Genomic DNA, 20086 nt, shown 5'->3' with positions numbered 1-20086 from the left:
CTTCCCCCCCCCCCAATTGTTTATTTCTGCTTTCTGGTTACTGTTTTGTGACCTGTAAACCTTTATATTTGTGACTTGTTGCTATGCAAAGATGTGTGAGGACAGAAATAAAAGTACTTTTAGCCCAGAAGTTTTCAGACATACCTGGGAAATACCCAGATGCATTTTTTCAACTATAGGAAAGACAAGTTGTCGCTTAAGAACATCCTCACTGTTAAATGTGATTAGTCTTAGAATTTACAAGTAAAGTGCTGAAATCTATTATTTAAATGTGAAAATACATCCTGGTGCCAGATATAAATAATTGACTCAGCTGACAGTCAGAGAACATTTGAGAAACCATTAAAATAACTGAAAATTTTAATTGAATTAATTCACCTTCTGTACCCACTGTGAAACTTCTATCAGCAAAGAGATATATATTTTTTTTCTTTTTTCTTAGGAGATGTTTCTTAAAATGCAGATGCAATCAAAGCACTAAAGGAATTTTTTATTATGTAATTTTTCATACCAAATAGCCCTGATATTAGCAAGTAATAATGGCCCACAGGTATGCAACAGGTCCCCAAAGTATGGCTCTAAATCCAGCCCTGTGGTTGTGGGCTTATGACTGAATCATCTGCCAGATGTTATTTTTTTCCCATATTATCATGTAAACATTTAGAATACATTAGTGACAGAAGCCTTGCTAAGAGCTTGCTGGGTATAAAGGCAATTTCCAGTGGCTTGGCCAGAAGAGCATGGTGCGGGGCTTTCCCATGGAGCAGTGTGTGGGGTGGCAATTTGCCCAAACTGCCACATTGGGAACCAGATTTCCCCATTGAGTTCATACCTTCTCTGAGCCTGAAACCAGAAGCTGTTGGCCTGTGGGGATGGAGGAGGAAGGGACTGTGGTTGGCTGCAGTTGCTGCCAGGGAAACCCTGAGCTATCTTGCAGGCAAGCCCCTGGAACTGCACTATGGAAAATATCCTACTGCGAAGAGCAGAGTCTGGCATTTTCGTGCATAATTTGCCTCTTCCACTATGTTTTTAGCAGAAATGATAAGTCATTCCTCTTCTAAGAGGAAATTTAATTGTTCAACTGTTATTTTATAAGAGGACAGTTTAAATGGCTTCTCTAGATACATAAGTGTGTGGCATAGGAGAAAGGACAGGCTATGCGATGATGGAAACGTGAAATTCCCGTTTCTCTGGGTAGCATCTACAAGAGTCAAATAAACGTAAAGCTCTTCAAAACAATTTTTGAGGTCTAATAACTTATATGTTATTGCAAAGCAATTTGGAATATATCAGAGAAAATAAATCCTGGTGATACCTGTAGGTCAGCATTAAGTAATCTCAACATAATCAAAAAATCATACCCAACTGAACAGAAATAACAAATGTAAATGCTTTTTATCATCCTACAGGCTTAGTAGAAAAAATTATTACTTCCTAAAGGTTGGAAAAAATGGATTAAATTGTTTTCCAAATGATGCACTTCTTCAAACATTAGGCTTCTCTAGATGTTATCTTAAAAGCTATCTGAAATGACTACAGAACTCTAATGGCTGTGTTATTAAATTCTATAGGGCTTTTCCCCAAAGGATATCTGCATTACTCTTGTGGCTCTCAGAATCTTATTATTTGAATAAGAATATCTTTAAATGAATGGACTGTTCAAACCATTGGGAGTGAAATACAGTGTAATAGCTCTGCACATTTTAAAAGATTTTTAAAAAGCCGTTAGAACAGTACGCATATTGTTACTGTTATTTAGTACAGTAGTCTATCATCTCATACAAGCTACCCTCCTAATTGCCCATCTCTCTTAAATGCCTTGAATGTAAACCATCTGACTCTGTGGTCACACCAAAGACATTAGAGAGAGAAAGGCTGTGTGTCTTTAGATTCATGTCTAAGGTTGATTGTATGTACGGTCTGTGGTCACTCTCTTCATCTGAAAGATATGGGGAGGATCTGTAGGTATAGTTGACCTTGACCTACAAATCTCAACTGAGCCATCATTTGACACTGAAGGAAACTGGGATGTTAGTTAGAAGCATCGCTACTGACAGATACAGAATAACAGACAGAAGGTGGGAGGTAGCAACTTGCCCTAAGTTGGTGAAAGTTCCTCAAAGGAGAAATGGAATCAGAGCTGTTGCCCATTTTCCCCTTCCTTTGCATAAGAACGTAGCTAAAGAAAAGTTTCACTGATGAAACTGTGAAAAATATTATGTGGGATTTCCAGTGCCCTGGTTCAGCTGACAACTAATTTGTTTTGCCTTTGCCTAGCAGGGATTTTCCATGCAGTGGGCTCTTGTTCGCTATGTAAGTCATCCAAGTATTTGTTAGTGTCATAGCCAGAGCCAGATGATGTTTATTCTGCTAACATCCAGTCGGACTCCGGCAGCGCTCATTGAGGTCAGGGCTTTATTTATAGCAGCAGATATACATTGAGATTCATTTTCTTTCCCTTGCTGTAATCTACCTAAGCTCATCCAAAATAGAAAGAAACATGCAGACATGCAAGTAATATACTAATCGGGCCAGATCCTTGAATTAGCACAGCACCATAGAAGCCAATGGTAAAAAAGCATTTTAGAGCAGCTGAGGATCGTGTCTATTATTTTTCACAGGGAAAGGAGGGTTTTAAAACCAGAAATTATAAAGCAAAAAGCAAAAACAACCAAGAAACAAAATGTCCCAGAACGTGGCAGAACAGGTCTGCAATGCAAAATCCCTCCATTGAGATCTGCAGTTTGAAGTATTTATTTTTTTCTCCTGTGTTCCCAGTCACCAGAGAGTGCAAGAATCAGAGTGCAGAGAGCTTGAAGCAAGGAAAAGTAACAAGACTTAAAGCAATTTACCTGCTGAAACTGAGAAGATATTGTCAACGTACGCAGTCTGAGATAAAGCAAAGCAGAAGAAAAGCTGCAGGTAAGATCCCCAGACAAGTGAGCTGAGGACCAACATGTTGGCTGCACCCTGGCAGATTCCAGCTCAGAGGCGCAGGGCTGCTTTGGGGATCTCTCTCTCTCTACCCTCGCTCCCTCTCTGCCTTGCCTGCTCTCTGCCTCTTCCCTGGCTGTGGGATGCGTGTGTGTGTGTGTCTGTGTGTGTACGTCTCTCTCTCTCCCTCTCCCCCCCCTTCTCCCCGTGCCTTTAGGAAGAAAGAATGCTAACCATTTCCCATTAAATCTTCTCCTTACACTAGACACGGTTATATTTAACTCCTGTGCTGGATCAGTTGCCCCTATTGTGGACATTAGTTGCTAAAACTGGGACACGGGGGATTCTGGTTTTGCTAACAGAAGCAAAAAGGCACTTTGGATAATAATAATGATGAGCAGGAAAGGGAGAAATTATGAACTGGACTATAAACAGCATCCTTCGGTGCAGGCAACCAGACACCAACGTTGAGATGGATAAAATCCCTGATCGATCATCTTCTACAGGTCACTAATTGCCTTAATGAGAGATGAGCAGTGACCTAACATCTGCTTACCACTGGTAGTTAGAGGCATACAGGCATTGCATTAATTTACAGAGTGCATCTCAGGCTGAGGGATGCCACGAAGGCTTCACAAACCACACAACAGATTATTATTTGGGATTTAAGTGAAAATGACAGTATCACTAATAGTGCCAGACATCGTAGGACTGCAAAGGGTTTAGTGACAGGGTGCAACAGGTGGAAGAAACAATATGTGTGCCATGATGGGGTGAGTGAAACGCTATCAGCTCTGGGGGTGGCGATGGTCAACACACTACACAGCACTGTGGGAAGAAAACAAACCTCTGACTCTCTGAAAAGCAGCGTGTGCCCTTGTTACCTGTACAAAAGCTTAGTGTTTCTGTGCGTTATTGCAACTTGCAGGGCTTTGCAAATAAACTTCTGTCCTCTGAATAACTAGAAACGGGATCCTCCTTTCTGCTTGGAATCTGACAGTGGTTTCCATGAAAAGCAGAGGTACTCCTTTGCTGTGAAAACCGTCATTACTCCCTCTCTTCCAGATGGAGATCATTTTCTTTGCCCGCTGTCTATTGTTCCTCCCAAAACAAACATGAAAATTGTTTGGATTAATTACAGAATTGATATTTTTTTTTAATCTCAGGAAAGTACTCATTGACAGAGATGATGACAAATCTCCCTGGGTGTTAACTCCTAGTGAGTACACCACTAAGGGGCAAAGCAATGTATTTCCACAATTCTAGTTAAAAAATCTTGGCTGTTATTTTCAAGACGTTGCAAACATATTATTTCTAAATGTAATGGCTTGATAGGAACAATCATATCTGCCTTATATATTTCTATCCTTAAAGGACGTTTAATCTAAAATGCTTTCTAGATGCTTTCTAAAATATCTTTCCAGTACTGCAACTCTTTGGATAACTGAATTTATTTTTTAAGTTAATCTACTTTATTCCACTGTCTGTTACTTTTTAGTATTTGGCTACTTTTAGTAGCTTTTGACCAAGACGACCATGCATTAAGTAAGTGTCATTAGTTCTCTTGGCATGCTGCATCCCAGAGGGAAGGGCATAGCTCCTGTGGAGTTTATCATGACAAGCCCTATGTAAGATAAATGTCCAGTTGCCTGATCGCAAAGGTAAGCAGTGGAATATCCTCATGCTAGAAGCCTGCATGAATGCTGGAAAAAAAATTACTCAAACACAAAAATGTCAAGATTTTATCAAAAGATTCACCTCTGAAAATGTTTGACGAACTCAATAGTTAGTCAAAGCAACAACTGAGTAATTTCAAATCCTCCTGAAATCTTCCTGCAGTCTTTTAGCAATAGAAAATTGGGTAAAAATTTGTAGTACAAAATATGTTCTATTTGGTAAGGAAATTAATTAATCCAATAACACTACAAAGACCCATATCTTTCCCCTCCTCCATCACCCCCCTTACCAATTTTAGTTCTTGGTTCTTCCTAGAACAGAAACAGGTTTAGGTAAAAATGCAACATCTTGCTTGAAGAATATTGCAAGGAATTCTATCGTAAACCACATCCACCCTCTGAACTGCTCTAAAGAAGATAGGAACAAGGAATATACCCTTTCCTCGCAAGACTGAGTGCTATATTGGAGGTGGCCAGAAGCAATACAGAAAGCCAAGGCTGTTTCAGAGTTAAAAAAAGACACATATAGTTAGCTTTGCAGTCATTCTTAGGTAGAGATTTTTTATCCACTTTTTTTCAGTGGAGAACCCTGATTAAAAATGGATGTTTTGTCAACATTCTCCTTTCTTTGGACATAGCATCTCCATCACTCCAAAGTCTAAGTCTGTTTGACCTTAACTGTCTCTTGGCCAACACAACAGGAAAGCTCTGTAGGCAAACGGTGTTGCAGAAAACATGCCAGCTTTCACAAAAGACTTGAAAGATATTTGGACTTACATTTGAACAGATCTCTTCATCATGATGTAGTGGTAGTTCATCAACTTGCTAGATTTTAGTGGGGCCACCATTAGGTCAACACAAAGGAGAGCTCTCATTACAAGGCAGCGAGCCAGGCCATATCAAGGTTTGTTTCCTCTAATTTTGAGGTATTGGCCCTACCAGCTAAAACTGTTGGCAAGATTGCTAATGATTTCAGTGGGAGAAGAATGAAGTCCCTTAGAAAAAAAATGGACAATATCTGCGGGCTTTTTGCTTTTGATTTAGTCAGGTGACAGTGCACAAGACTGACACTCCATGCTAACTAGCACTCCATACTAGAGGACAAGGATGTACACCTGGTTACACAGCTCATTTCTGACCTCCATGGCATTGGTGCACGTGATAGAGACAATCCTGAGGAGGGGAAGTGTCACATAGCAGAGTGAGTCCTATATGGTGTGAGAAACTTGATGGATGTGTGCTTTCCAGGCCTCTGAGCTATCATCTCTAAACTTGCTCAGCGAAGCAGTACATTCCTCCAGCTATTCCCATGGGCTCATGAAGTCAATGGAAAGCTTTTGCATCCTTCGAAGAGCTCTGCACCAGGTAGTTAAGGCCAATGATCTGAGATTAGATGTCGGTCCTTGTCTCTATCATCCAAATAGCAATCAATAACAAAGGATTTTATTTTCTTTCTTCTGTATTCACTGCAGCTGCTGTTGCTGGTGTAGTGAAAACCCACACTAATATGACTTCATGGTGCAACCACTGGAGCAGATCGCATAAATATTTGGGAATAAAAATATTTTCAATTTAGGGGAGAATAAATGAAAAAAAAATGTTGATATGAAATGATGCAGTTGCTTGAAACTGAATTAATATATACTGCATAATTGCTTGTCTCATCTAGAACTGCTACTCTGATACCAGGAGTAGCATTCATTGAATGGAAATACAATGGCTTCAACAGTATTTCTATTTCAGATAACATTAGCTTAAGAAAGAAACACAGCAAAGTTTTCACACTTCAGTTTCTAAGTCTTATAAGATACCCCAATGGCCTAAGTAAGAGCAAGGGGTTTTGAGGATTTGACTTAAAAAGCTGTTCTACAATGAGAACCTCAGAACCCCAAATGTCACCTGCAGTTTATTGTTCAAAGATAAAGATCCCCAGTTTTATCACAGGGAATCAATTGCAGATTTAAGAATCCTATTTTGAATAAATGTCATAGCAACTAAGAATGTCAAAAGCCGACCAACACACAACAAAATCTGCACAGTTTACCTGCTCACGTAGCACTTGCTTGATCTTTTCAACTCAGACTTGAAATCTTAGAAGTGGGTGGATGAATCTTCTGATGATCCTACATGTAAACAGAATTTATGAACCTCTATTTTCTATTCAAGAAAAAAAGACTTTTTCCCAGTCCAGTCCACTTTTGGTTGGCAGGTCCTTCATGGACAAGGGAAAATTAATGCAGGTAAAATATCATCAATCTCAGGGTTCTATATGAACACAGCTCTAGTCAGAAGGACAAAGATAATCAAGTCTTTCTAGTTCCAAAGTCTGAATGCTCTTCTGCTGAGTGGGGCAAAGGTAAAACAGCAACCCAGTGTTAATGCAATAATTCAATAACAGATCATGTCTGCAGAGTAGTACAGAAGAATTCTGTTCATTCAATTAGTGCAGGAGATGGAAAAGATTCTTTATAATTATGTTTTCCTTGTTAGATAGCTATTTAGCAACAATTGTTTTTCACAATAAAAATACCTGTTCAAGTTTGCACATCTGAATCAGTTACACCTAACATTTAGATTTAATACTTTGACAACATAGCTAATGTTAGTTTGGAAGATGGTATTATCTACAAGTATGAAGACAGCTGCTGAAATAAAAAAAGACAGTAAATGCAGAAAAAACAATGAACGGCTTCACCATTTCCTTGCTGGTGTATTGGGTCTAATTCAGAAACCCATATAGGAATAGACCCACTAACTGTGTGATGAAGTAAATTCAATCACATGAGAAAGTTGTGACTTAACAGTTCCGCTTGTGCTAGTCACCCAGTAGGGTATCAGGTCACAGGGCAGTTGGTCAGTTAAAGGCAAGCCAGTGCTAGTAAATCTTCAGATTATCCACTGGATGAAAAGGGCAAAGGTGGGACATTCAAGTCAAGACAACTTCCCAAAGCAACCCTTTCTGCAAATTAGTCACTTAATGGATGTTATATGTTGCACAACAAGCAGTGGCCTTCTGGCCTCCTCTTTTCTCTATACTCTGTATTTGATGAGATGCAAAGCTGGCTAGGGAACTTGATTTATTTTTATACCTTTCAGAGGTCATTTGTTTCCAAAGCAGCTCAGTTCTTCATTTTTTGAAAGTTCAGCTTGAAATGCTAACTTTGCACCTTTAGACCTATTTCAAAGGCTTAGCCTTTTACTTTTTTTCTCCTATGAGTAATGCCCATGCATACATTTCTTTTACTATTGATAATGGAACAAACTACATTGTAAAAGAGTTATGAACATGATTAAAAGTTATGGGATAACGTCAAGTGACTTCCATCAACATGATCAGAAGAACCCCACTGTGGCCTTGTAATGTTGGAGGGCACAACAAAGCAGAAAAATTTTAAAACAATAATTCAGCTGCTGACCTTTGTAACATTATTCTTCTTCCCCTTTCCTATTGGTTTCATCTGCCTTTTAGACCTTGCCTTTCAAACTGCAAATCATTTAGCCTTTGTCTTGGGATTGTCTAAAATTTTGCACAATGACAGGGCTGCCAGTCACAGCTGAAATATATGCATCTTCATAATGTGATAGACATGCAGAAAGCCTGTGCTTCCCTACAATGCATGCATGTGCTGTAAAAATCTATATAGGCAAGAAACCCATGGACTTGCTGAATGGTGATCAAATGTGCAGAAGGTTTGATAGCTCCTCAAGAAGTTCAGATACTAGATGGTTTTATTGTGCATACATAGTGTGCCAAATGTTCTCATTCTGCTGTATCTACTGCACAGAAGCTGAACATCATGCAGAATGGGTGATGCTTCTTGAATGAGGTGCACTCACCACACATGCTCACAAGTCTGCACAGAATCAAGAGATACATCGAGGACTGCCAGGTATTTGGAAATCCCGAAAAACATGCAAAATTCTAAAATCAGCCACAGAAAAATGTTCCATGGGAAAAAGAAGATTCCCATAGAAACCCATGTGTACAATGGCCTTGTCCTGGCCAAATGAGATCTATGGTTCCTGGCATGTAAGTAGATAAATAGCCTTTAACATGCTACAGTGGTGAATCACAGAAAGGTTACAGCTATAACCTAGTCTGCTCTTGATATTTACATCTAGAGGAGATGGAAATTGTCTTCAGGGTCATTCTTTCATCTTGTTTTCATTTGGATTGTCTACTGCTGTTATGTACTTCTATTAGTAAAGGGCTGCAGGAGCTCATCACCTGTACTAGTATCACTGAGGTAAGAGTATCTGGCAGTACTTGGCTCTCACGACTCTTAATTCAAGGGATTTATCATCTGGTTTGCCAAAAAGCCCAATCTTCTTTTTTCTCTGTTAACATTCTTGCAGGAAAAAAAAATATTGTTATTGTCTTAATGCTCACACTAGTCTTGGGACTCTTTATTCCAGAGAGCATCATGGATGCTGACAATGCAGCATCCTGTTCCCGATTTTCATACTGCACTACAGTCTGTTACACCTTTAAGATGCAAGGAAACATGGATCGAAACATGGGTGCGTACACACTTGAGAGAATGCCCCCTCACATAGGTACTGCAGCCTTTGGTAGAGGAAGACAAGTGGCCAGAGCACCACTCATTCAGGAACAGACTTAATCATGAGCAAAACCTCAGGCATACAAGTGAAGCTTCTCCTGAAGTGAAGCATACACATACGTGCCTTGCCAAATCAAGTCGTAAGCTTCAAATACCTTGTCTTTAAAATAGCATGATGCCTCATTTTCCCATGGCTGGTTTTCCTCTCATGGATATCTCTGGGCACTAAGTATTTAGGGATCCTGTGCCTTGCAGAATACAAAACTAGGAGCAGAGCTGCTGAACCCAACTTAGGGAACAGTAGCAGATGATGACACTCAAAGGTTCATCCAAAGGCTTCACAAAAGAACCAACATGATAAAGCTGGGGATGGGTAAAGAACTAGGTCATAGTAGAACAGTAGGAAGAAGTAGCAGTATGTTGTCAAATTTGCTTCCTTTTTTTTTTTTTTATTTTTTAAGCAAACGGATGGCCACAAGTGCCAACCATGACACTATGGCAAACAGAGTTCAAGGAGAGTTTTTTGGCACCATAGCTGTTGGGCAGCCCATATCTATGTTTTAAAACTGCCATGTTTTTGTAAGCTGATGGTAAATTTCATGCTGATTTCAAGGGGTGCTGGATCAGGCTGTTGGTGGAGAAGCTTTGTCTTTCTACAGTGCTTCAAAATTTGAAGCCCAGGCTGTACTATTACTGCATCAGCATACAAAATGGCTGGGCACTGCATGTTGCTCGGTCATTTTGGTGTGCCAGGGTTGTTGTCTTCCACATACAGGGTAACAGCTGAGCATAATCAAACTAGACAAATACATTTTCCTAGCTCCCTCTGCAGAATCAGGGAGCTATAATTAAGGTTGCATTAGCATTTCCTTTATAAAGTCCTACTTCTGAAGCATCAATCATCTGTATTTTAGACATCCCTACCAAGTGGCAACTTGCCACACATGGATGAAAACACTCAGAAAAATCAGCTCTTACACTAAAATCAGTAACAAAGGCCTTGCCAATTTCAACTACATAGAATGAGGCCCAGCATTAGCTGCTTATCTGTGGTAGCTTAAAATTCCTTGTAGGGCTGAAATATTAATTTTTCCTTCCATAATTTTTACTTTTTTAACACTTGAATGATATCCCTGTTTTTGTAGACCAAGAAGGTGGTCTGTTGCCTGGCTAATGAGGCTTTCATACCTAAATCCCTGCAGCTGTGTCTCCTTGCTGTAAGAAGGATGCACTGCTTTGGCTAGAACTTGAAGTGTGCCTGCAAGTCCACCAGCATTGGTATCAGCACCTCACAATCCCAAGGTCTACAAAATGCCATATGTGTACATGATCTTAACAACAGGGCCAAGGAGACAGATGACAAGTTCTTCAAACGCTTCAAAAAAGTGCCAACTTTTAATACTTTTAATGTGCTGATTTCATTAGAGGGACTTATCTCTGGACACTGTGGAGCAGCTCTAGCTTGGATGAGTGCCTGTGGGTATGTTGACACTGCAGTCACCACTGCAGCTGCAAGGTGATGCAGAGGTATGCAAATCTGCTGTAGCCACCATAAAGAGAGAAGAAAGCCCTCTCAGCCCAACAATCTGGTTCTCAAATAGGCTTGCAGGTTCTGCTGTTTCATGCTGCAACAGCTACAGCTAGTCATCGCACAAAATTCATGCCCAGAAATAAGCGATTGCTTTCTGGGAGCTTATGTTGTCGTATAGACTGGAGGTGTAAAAAGGCTTATATGAGTCTTTTACTATCTTCCTTATGTGGTAGCATTACCAACACTAAGTACTAGAGGAAATCTCCCATCAGCTACGTGGAAGATGTTCTAAACTGCAGACATTCACATGGCCATGGTCATTTACACAACCCTAGACAGGCTGTTAATCCATTTCTTCAACTCTGAAATACAGCAATTCAAATCTTGTCTTTGAAAGCATCCTTCCTCTGCATCCACTTTAGAATTTGATCCAAGGTATTACACAACTAATTGCTAACTGGATTGTCCAGACTGCTTGTAACTGTCAAAAAAGTAGAAAAATTCCAATTAAACTATTTTATGCAACCTTTTCAGTAGTATGCTTCCTTATCTTCTATATCACCCCCTTTAAAAGACTGATGAAAACAAAAATTTAAGAGTATTAACTCAAGCAGGAAAACTGTCATTCTATTAATTTCTCTTACTTATTTCTGCATTATTTCAGGCAGCCTAGAGATTCCTGGAAAGAACAGACACCAAAATAATTCTCATTTATATTAGTGTGGGCCATAATTAGCTGAAAGGGCTGCTTTACTGAGGGCCTCTTTAAACCTTGTCCATCTGGTTTCAATCAAATCATCAAAAGAAACAGCAAATGTCTCTGTCAGAATAGCTGTTTCTTACTAACTACAATATTCAGTTAAAGGTAAGTTAGTTGACAGGAGTTGCACTGCCTGTATGTCAAAGGCAATCACCTCTGATACCTGGTCTGACCTCAAAATATCACTGAGTAGGTGAGTGCCAAGCACCTTTCTCTACTAAGCACAGTCATCAAGCTCTTTAAATAGCATAAAAGAGCTGCAATTGGGATTTTGATTCCAACATATAAAAGAATGACGTAGTCAGGGCAGAAGTCCCTTACATTTCCTAACAGGACTTTCACTGTAGCTTACAGTCACTGTGTGCTAATTTCTTGGGTAGAGTGGCAGGCCTGATGATGCATGGGTGCTTGTTTTAAGTGTATTTGGGATTTTGCATGCATGCTTAAAAACCAAATCTTGCCTGACCCAGTATTCATCTGGTTCTTCATGAAAATGGGTATATGCTACACGGCCACAACTGAAGGCAAGCATGCATGACATACACCCAAATGTTCACATGGCAGACAGTTTACGGAATTTACTGCAGACTAAAGGTGAAACATAATTGTTAAAGTAATTACTGCAAACTAAACCCATTAGCAAGCTGAGTGCACCAAGAAGCTGCAGGAACACCTGCTCAACACCTTATGCTATCTTGTGTGGTGCTGAAACAGTAACAAACCTTCCTTCTCATCCCTTATACCTGGCCATTTCACTGTTTCACCTGTGGTCCCATAGTTAAATTACCTGCTGAGTTTTGGACATCTGTGATGCTTTTCCTGTACCACTTGTTCCTCCCAGGTTCCAACCCCTTTCACGCATGCCAGTGTCCTCTCTTTGGAGAGGACAAGTGCTGCTGGCCTGAACTTCTGGGTTCCCCAAGCACATGAACTGAGCAGGCCCCTGTAAGAAAAGTTTTCACAGCAACTACTACACTAATGACCGATGGAGGTCAACCATAGCAGGTATAGCAAAATTTAAAATATTCTTTATTTACCTGAAAGCCACAAGACTCAGAACTGTGTCTTATTTAACCACTAACTTCTGGTATGTCTCAGAAAATTACACTCAGTACCTCTTCCACAGCATCTTCTCTCAGCTGAGGGGGCCCATGCATTTCCTTCCTCTTGAATTTGGTGTCTTCAGTCTGTTCAATACCTTTAATTCTGTGCTCTGGCCTTGAAGAAAAATTTCCAGTTGGCTAAAGCCACATGGGTAAGCATTCCCCAGACTTATGACATCTGTAATTTTTGGTTCCTTTTAATAAAATTAGGACACTTCAGAGGTAGCTTGTTTTTGTCTCCTCTCTGAACCTGTTTTCTTTCACTCCGATGCAATCCCATGGTGTAACACATAGTATCAATTAGGTAAGCCATATAAAAATGTACAGATTTTGCTCTCCTTGATTTTATATGGAAATTGTGCACTCTCTCATCTCAAAAAAACTAATTATTACAATGTAAGAGTTTCTATTATGTCATGGTAGTAGTCTATGTTAAAGCTGAAAGAAATGCATTGTTAATCCTTTCAAGTTTTTTTAAAAGCTCAATGAAATCCAAACTGATGTTACTAATTATGTTATCGCCTCCCCAGTTTTGTATTCTTTGCTTTCCATTTTCCAGGTGTCTTGACTTAAAGTGAACTGTGCATGTTATTGTGTTTACACAATTTTCTAAAAATCCAGTGTAAGCTGATTTCCAACAGCTGACACAAAATACTGGCATAATTCAAACACTCTCATTAAAGAAGAAACAGTATGAAAATCACTTTTTATTAATTTTCAAATACAAACCAAGAATTTCTGCATTTGTTTATCCAATGCAAATTATCTCCCCTGTGGTCAGTCCCAGCATTAACTCTTACAGATATTTTACATCATTGTAATGGATTGTGTCCAATCACTGCAACATAGTAAAATCAATTTGAGAGTTAAAAAGAATGGAACAAAATCAGTGACAAGATCCAACGTTGTTTCATATTCCTTGCAGAACACCCCAGAGAACATAGTAACTCTGCCTTCTCAGCAGCCTTACACTCGTTTCTTTTTGCACTTCTTAGCCCTCCTAAGAGTATTACCTTCCTTGACTCCAGCATTCTTAGCGCCACATGGCTATTCCCACACACATAGCAAGTAGTGGTACTTCTAAGTAGATTGTGGTACTCTCACTCATGTCAGATACTATCTTTCTGTATGAGTGTGTAGAGACATTCCTCTGCCTAACCCACAGCCTTGTGTCAGACCTAGACTGAAGTGCAAGAACTAATAAGCCAAGCTTTCTGCAACAAATCTAATTGTAGGCCAGGTTCCCCTGTCAGGTCAGCCCTCCCCTTCCTCAGGTCATTCAAGTGCCTTCCACAAGTTAACACTTAATGTCAATGGAATAATAGACAATAAAGTAATCAAACCCCAAATCAGAGCCAGAATTTTCCCTTTTACATATGTAACAAAGAACCTCCCAGTGCATTTAAGAACAGATGTAAATATGAAGTAACCTGCTTAGTGAGTAGTTGCTGCAGGCCATGATAGAAGCATAAAGAACTACTTCACTTTTAAAGTCTAAGCTTCGAGTCGGATTGTCAGATGCAACAACAGATGAAAACACAGTAGAGAGCCTCAGGTAGGCCAACTGTTTACTTCAAATGTTACTGCATCAAAGACAGTGTGAGTTAGGCACTAAGTTTCTATACAGTAAGTACATCATAAGAACCACCTTTGTTGCACAATTAGTCAGCTACAGCATGAATGCTGGTAGTTGCTTTGTGATGTCAGCCAAACTGAACTTTAAGCTCCAGCCTAATGCTTTTTTTCCCTGTTGTTCTGTTGAGGGTTTTTTTTGATTTTGTTTTGAGGGGTTTTAAATTTTTTTTAAATGCTTCTGATTATAAAGATTTATGATCTATTAATCCTGAAAATCTCACTAAAAAATCCAGTCCTGTTTCCAGCCTACAGTGATGATAGTGCCTTTGCAAAGAACAAAGCTTCAAACAAAAATCTAAGACTTTTTTCCTACAAGCACCATAAGTCCCAGTTAACAATACCAAATGAAATAGACAAAAACTCAGCCCTTGAGTAAGATTGCATTTTTAATACACTACTTCTACCTGCAGGAGAAGCTGGAAAAGCAACCTATAAAATTATGAAGCATTTATCAACCCAGTAGGCTTCAATGCATAATAAGTCCAATCAGCAGTTTTTCACAAGATGCTTTGTTTTGGTCCTTACAGGACAGTCTCTAACAAGTAGTATGCTGGTGGTCAGTTAAAAATGAAGCTACTATAATTGCAGACTGCCAAAAATTCCTGTTTCAGTCAGCATAAAACCCTGACTCCAGAACATCCAAGATTTTAATTCACAGGTCCTGATGGGTGTGACTGAGTAAAAGTATATTTTATCATCAGTGTTTCTGTAGAATCTGCTAGAAGGCCTGGTGTACATTCATGTATCTTTCTAATTTTACAATTACTTAATTTCAGCATTTAAAGATTCCTCTAATAGCAGTTCTACAATCCCACTCTGTTTCAATGCTTACGTAAAATAAGACTTGTACCAGTACCACTTCTGGAAACCAATTTAGTTTTGCTTAGTGCCCTGCCTTGCACCACCACCATCTTCATCTACTACAGGTTAGAACGAGTCAGCCAGGGAAATTCCTGGAAGGAAAAAAAAAAAAAAATAAAAAATCATCAATGGACAAGCAGTAAGAGGATACAAATATGTATTAACTACCAGGTGGAATCCACAGGAAATAAAGACTGCTCCAAAACATTTCCATCTCATTTTGTCAGGAATCAAAAGGAACAACCATAAATTTTGGAAACAGTCATTAAAGAACTATGCATTAATAATAGCCAACAGGAAAAAAAACCCCACAAATCAAAAAGCCAAGCAAAGCGGATGGCACAGTGTAAAAACGCCCATTCTCCTATTTTCCAAATCCAAAGGCAATCTTTCTGCCTTGCAGCTATCTCTGCCTTCTCTAATACTTCCTGAGGATTTCAGAGGCTTGCCCATATGAAGCTTGCAGAAAAAGAGAACATGTACATACCTGTTTCTTTCTCTCAGACTGTGGATCAATCATTACATTTATAAGTGAAGGTGTTTGCTTGTCAGCCACACTTGCTTTCAGAGCATTTTGCAATTCTTCTGGTGTTTTAACAAAGTATCCTTTACCTCCAAAGGCAGACATGATTTTCTCATAGTGTGAATTTGGCAGGAGAGAAACAGGAGGTACACTGTAACACAATTGAAAACCTCTGATTAATGGCAGCGAACAGTTGCCAGACTGACCAATTTAATTCTTCAGCACTGATTTTAAAGTGTAAGCTGATTATTGTGCTGGTCTGATGAATTCTTCTGGGCTGAAAGAACTATGTTTCCTATGCCATTTAAGCTGTGTATATAGGGTAGAATACTCATTTCATCTTCTGGAGACATTCCTGAGCAGAGCTTTAGCCTAGTTCTCTTGGTATGGAGATCTCAGCTCCAGAAGCAGAAGTCAGGTGTAAATTTTTAACATAAGTCTCAGGCAATTTTGGAAATTATCATGATTTTGAGGCTTAGACCACTATGAACTCCATACTGCATGGCCTGAACTGCTGCAGTAAACTCAGACTTAACTAAGAGTGTCATCTCCATGCAGCAATTATGTTGGTAGCTTGTTTTTGGTAACTAATATGAACCTAGCCCTAGGACTACATTCACTTTGAAAGATTTCAATCTGGATCACAAAGCATTAAAAGAGAAGACAATGACCATTTTGGACACTACTTCCTTAATTTACTGGACATACTTTGAAGATGCTCACCATGTAGCAGGATCTCCAAACTTTAGCACCTCCTTCCAGGAATCTGCATCCAAACCAGTGTAAATCCCATTGTTGTTTACTACAATAATCAGGATTGGCAAGTTGTATCTACAAAAAGATGTTTTGGAAGAATTCTGAAATATTCGCACCTTTCTGCAAGGTGTTAAGTGTTACTTTTCTTCAAATTAAAAATGAAAAAATAACTTTCACCTGAAACATGATCTACTCATCACTGGTAACACGTTATGTCACAACAACATAAAAATTACTATCTATATTTTTTGGCTTGGATTCATGTGCTTTTAAGAGTGCCCCATCTAACAGCAGTGTCCTTGGCCACCTACTTAAATTGATCCTGGCAACATACAAAGAGGATCGTCTTGAGAAAAAAAACAGTTACCTGCAAATAGTCTCCACCTCCATCCCAGAAAATCCAAAAGCACTATCTCCTTCTATGCAGATGACTCGCTTTTCAGGTGTTCGGTCTTTAGCTACCATTGCAGCTGCTATAGCAAAACCCAGCCCAACTCCCATCGTTCCAAAGGTCCCTGCATCAAGCCTAAAGACAAAAATACAAAGTTACCATTCCTTTATTTCCACTCAAACTCTTAATCCATGGTGACTTAACTTTACTTTTACTAATTTGCCATATACTATTCAAACACTATTTCATAAACAATTGATATAAAGAAATACCAGATCTATAGATTATTGCATTCACTCAAACAGATTATAAGACCACAAATTTTTAAAGTTAATATAAATACACTGGAACTCTGATTAAAATTAAGAACTCTTATACACTAGTTACTCTACAATAAAAACTATTCTTGTATGCTTTTAGCTTGCATAGTAACAATATTTTCAAAAACATTCAATTACTGTAGAGATACAGAGACTACATGAAATCCTGCTATATTTAATTCCTTGAAAATATAACTAGAAGTCTGAAAGCCATTGGTTAAATACTGCTGTTCAAATTTTAGTCTTCTGTTCAACTTTTGAAATCAAATTGAGAGTTGTAATTAAGTTAGATCACTTCATCAGAAGCACATAATGGATACAAGAGTACATAAAGAACTAGATTATTCTAGGGTTAACTTTTCAAATTTGCTTTCAGATATGCACAATGCAATCTGAAAAGACAACCATTAACATTACAGTGCCCTTATTTTAAATAAGGGGGAAAATATGCAAACCCTTCCCCCAGCTTTATGGAAAGCATTTTTTTGTTGGTTGGTTCAAAGTAGTATTTAGGATAATTTAGGACTTCAGTGCCGCTTTAATTAGGTGGCACAAGCTTCACCATCAGATCAGAAGTTTCATCTCACCAGACAGATCTCACTTTTTCCTCCGCTTCAAGAAACAGCACTTAATTCCTACTTACATTAACACTAGACTACACATAATGATTAAAGTGACATACCAACACTTCCCAATTTGAGTGCTTACATTTTAGGCAAGCAGGTTTACATGAAAGTGTGCCCAATATAGCATCCAGTTTTCAAAATGAGTGGATTCTTAAGTCTTCCCTGTTTTTAAATGTCTTTCAAAGAAAAATTCTTCATATGAATTATTTTCAACATGACAATCCCAGTGACTGATTTTATTTTAAATCAATGTTCACCAGACTATGAGCACAGAAATAAACGTCTGGATCAGGGAATTCAACACGATGCTCCTCACTCACTTCCCACAAAAATGTGAGAAACTATCACCATTCTGTTGCAGAGCACACAGATGAGTCAGAGAATTAATAAAATCTATGACAGGACATCAGTATATGAGCAGAAAAATTTCCCTTAACCCCTCTCCCATCATACTAAACTTTTGGTTTTTATTTGGAACCTTTAAAAGTATTACAATAATTCTGTAACATCATAATTCTCAGCTAAATGAAGACATTTATACATAGATCTAGCCTGTTGAGTCAGCACAACAACAAAAAAAATACCACACCTTTGACGGGGATAATAATTTGGAACCATAGTTCGTCCAATGTCCATGGTGTTTGCTCCCTCACTTACTAAGATGCAGTCCTTGGGTATCAGTTCTCTGATGTGATGAAAGACTGTGTAATAATTCATTGGCAGGGATTTCTGTAATGCTAATCCCTTAAAAATAAGAGATATTAGTAACTCCTATGGATAGAATTTATAATAAGGTGCAGAACTGACACATGTAAATAATGATGGAAATAAAAATGCACTCTGCTAGGTAAGGCTGAAGTATTTGGTCTTCCATCAACTACATCAAGGTCACTCCTTCTGTATCTATCCTGGTGACACGTGTGTTTATCAGGGGCTCAACTCAGCTCAGCAACCCTTGGATGAGGAAGCTATTAAAACTGTTTAACCTGAGAGGCACATGGAATTTTTCTGCCCGTAGGTTTGACTACTGATAATCCTAAGTGAGCTGTCATCTGCGTGCTGGGATGTAGTTCAAAAGATGGATCTGCTAGAATGAATTTTGTTTACACCCCCATCTTGGAAACATACATCTGAACTTGCAGAATATGAGTTGCATAAATTTAGGCATATGCCAAGCATCTGTGGTCTTTTGGCCTTAATAGCTACTTGCTTTTAACACAGATTACACTTCCACCAGCACTGCTAAACAGTTGAACAGCACAGCTATAGCAGAAAACTAAGAATGCATCTTCATGTAAGCTAGCTTCCACTTGGAGTACCTGTCCATTGCTTAGAAGTCACTGCCCACAACACAGCAGCTCCGGCTGTGGTCTTCTACTACTGGCTTTAAGAACCCAATCCCAAAGTTCAATGGCTTCCACACAGCTTGAATTTAAACAAAACCTAGAATACTTAACTTACAATTAAGTATTAATACTTACAGTTCATAAGCCTGACAAGTGTAAGCCTGTACAGGAATAGTACAAATTTTCAAAGTCTGGGTGACATAACTGTCAGAAGTAATTGAGGATCTTTGGTATAGATCAATGACAAAACTGACTATGCATCACTACCTGTTAAGGCAAGAAACCTCCTCTTTTCTTGAATGTAACACTACCTTTGATCTTTCCTCATTGTACGTTATTTTGTCTCTTAGCCTCTTCCACCACTCCGAATTAGAAGGATATTTCAATGGTCTTTTGCTGAATTCTTCTAAGAGCTGGAACAACATTGAAATGTTGCAGAGATTTCTTTCAACATATTTAAAAAAAAAAAATTACCATGAGCATCAAGAATAATGTTATCAAGAAAGATCCCAGCACAATCACAGTAACACTAATTAGAATGTTTAACATCTCATTTGGGAATAGACTGGATGCACAGCATGAATATGTTGCCTGAAAAATTTTTTTTTTTTTTTTTTTTTTTTTTTTTTTTAACTGGTATGTGACTTTATATAAATCAGAGGAAATTAAGGTCAAAACAGGACACCTGACATTACGTTACCTGCTTAGTCACAGCGCTTATGTCACCTAATAAAATTGCAGCTGGCCTCACATTATTCCCCAGCTCTTCCGCACAAATATCGATCTATATTTCAAAAAGAAAGACCACCATTAACGCAAGGATATTAAAGAGGTTTGGTTTTTTTTTCCCAGTTCAAGTGAGGAACATTGTTCAGCAATATCTTCATACTGTCTTTTGGCTGTACAGATAACTTCCTCTGCCTTTCATTGAAATGACATCAGGAAATCCTTTATTCAAAGTAAAATACTATGGTACATACCTATTTTAATAACAGTTCATATATATCCTTAAAACTGATTGCTTGCTTCTTTCAAGCTCTTGCAGACTGTATAGAACTTTAT

The 20086-nt window shown here is 38.7% G+C and overlaps 2 protein-coding genes and 1 long non-coding RNA gene across 11 annotated transcripts in view; 1 reads left to right on the top strand and 2 right to left on the bottom strand.

Annotated features, from left to right (window-relative positions):
• COLQ (collagen like tail subunit of asymmetric acetylcholinesterase) overlaps positions 1 to 3427 on the bottom strand; it is a 41949-nt gene extending 38522 nt beyond the window's left edge. For 5 of the 7 annotated variants that reach the window (XM_026842737.1, XM_026842742.1, XM_026842739.1 and 2 more), the window contains exon 1: positions 2853 to 3427. In XM_026842737.1, coding sequence (XP_026698538.1) covers positions 2853 to 3251 — 399 coding nt within the window. In that variant the 5' untranslated portion in view covers positions 3252 to 3427. The remainder of the gene's footprint in view (positions 1 to 2852) is intronic. The other 2 variants (XM_026842740.1, XM_026842744.1) reach the window with 1 other exon arrangement.
• On the top strand, positions 2593 to 20038 carry LOC113476798. Its single transcript, XR_003397785.1, has 4 exons — positions 2593 to 2922; positions 8396 to 8500; positions 10318 to 12870; positions 19375 to 20038. It is a non-coding gene; the product is annotated as an uncharacterized LOC113476798 (long non-coding RNA).
• HACL1 (2-hydroxyacyl-CoA lyase 1) overlaps positions 14320 to 20086 on the bottom strand; it is a 23044-nt gene continuing 17277 nt past the window's right edge. For all 3 annotated transcript variants that reach the window (XM_026842731.1, XM_026842732.1, XM_026842733.1), the window contains 7 exons: positions 19725 to 19808; positions 19336 to 19437; positions 18268 to 18422; positions 16709 to 16867; positions 16309 to 16416; positions 15550 to 15736; positions 14320 to 15154 (listed from right to left, as the gene is read on the bottom strand). In XM_026842731.1, coding sequence (XP_026698532.1) covers positions 15122 to 15154; positions 15550 to 15736; positions 16309 to 16416; positions 16709 to 16867; positions 18268 to 18422; positions 19336 to 19437; positions 19725 to 19808 — 828 coding nt within the window. In that variant the 3' untranslated portion in view covers positions 14320 to 15121. The remainder of the gene's footprint in view (positions 15155 to 15549; positions 15737 to 16308; positions 16417 to 16708; positions 16868 to 18267; positions 18423 to 19335; positions 19438 to 19724; positions 19809 to 20086) is intronic.

This window comes from Athene cunicularia (genome assembly GCF_003259725.1).
Source record: "Athene cunicularia isolate RWA chromosome 2 unlocalized genomic scaffold, athCun1 chr2_part1, whole genome shotgun sequence".
NCBI lineage: Eukaryota > Metazoa > Chordata > Aves > Strigiformes > Strigidae > Athene > Athene cunicularia.
The sequence above is the reverse complement of the archived record's forward strand: the minus strand, read 5'-3'. Positions and strand labels throughout refer to the sequence as shown.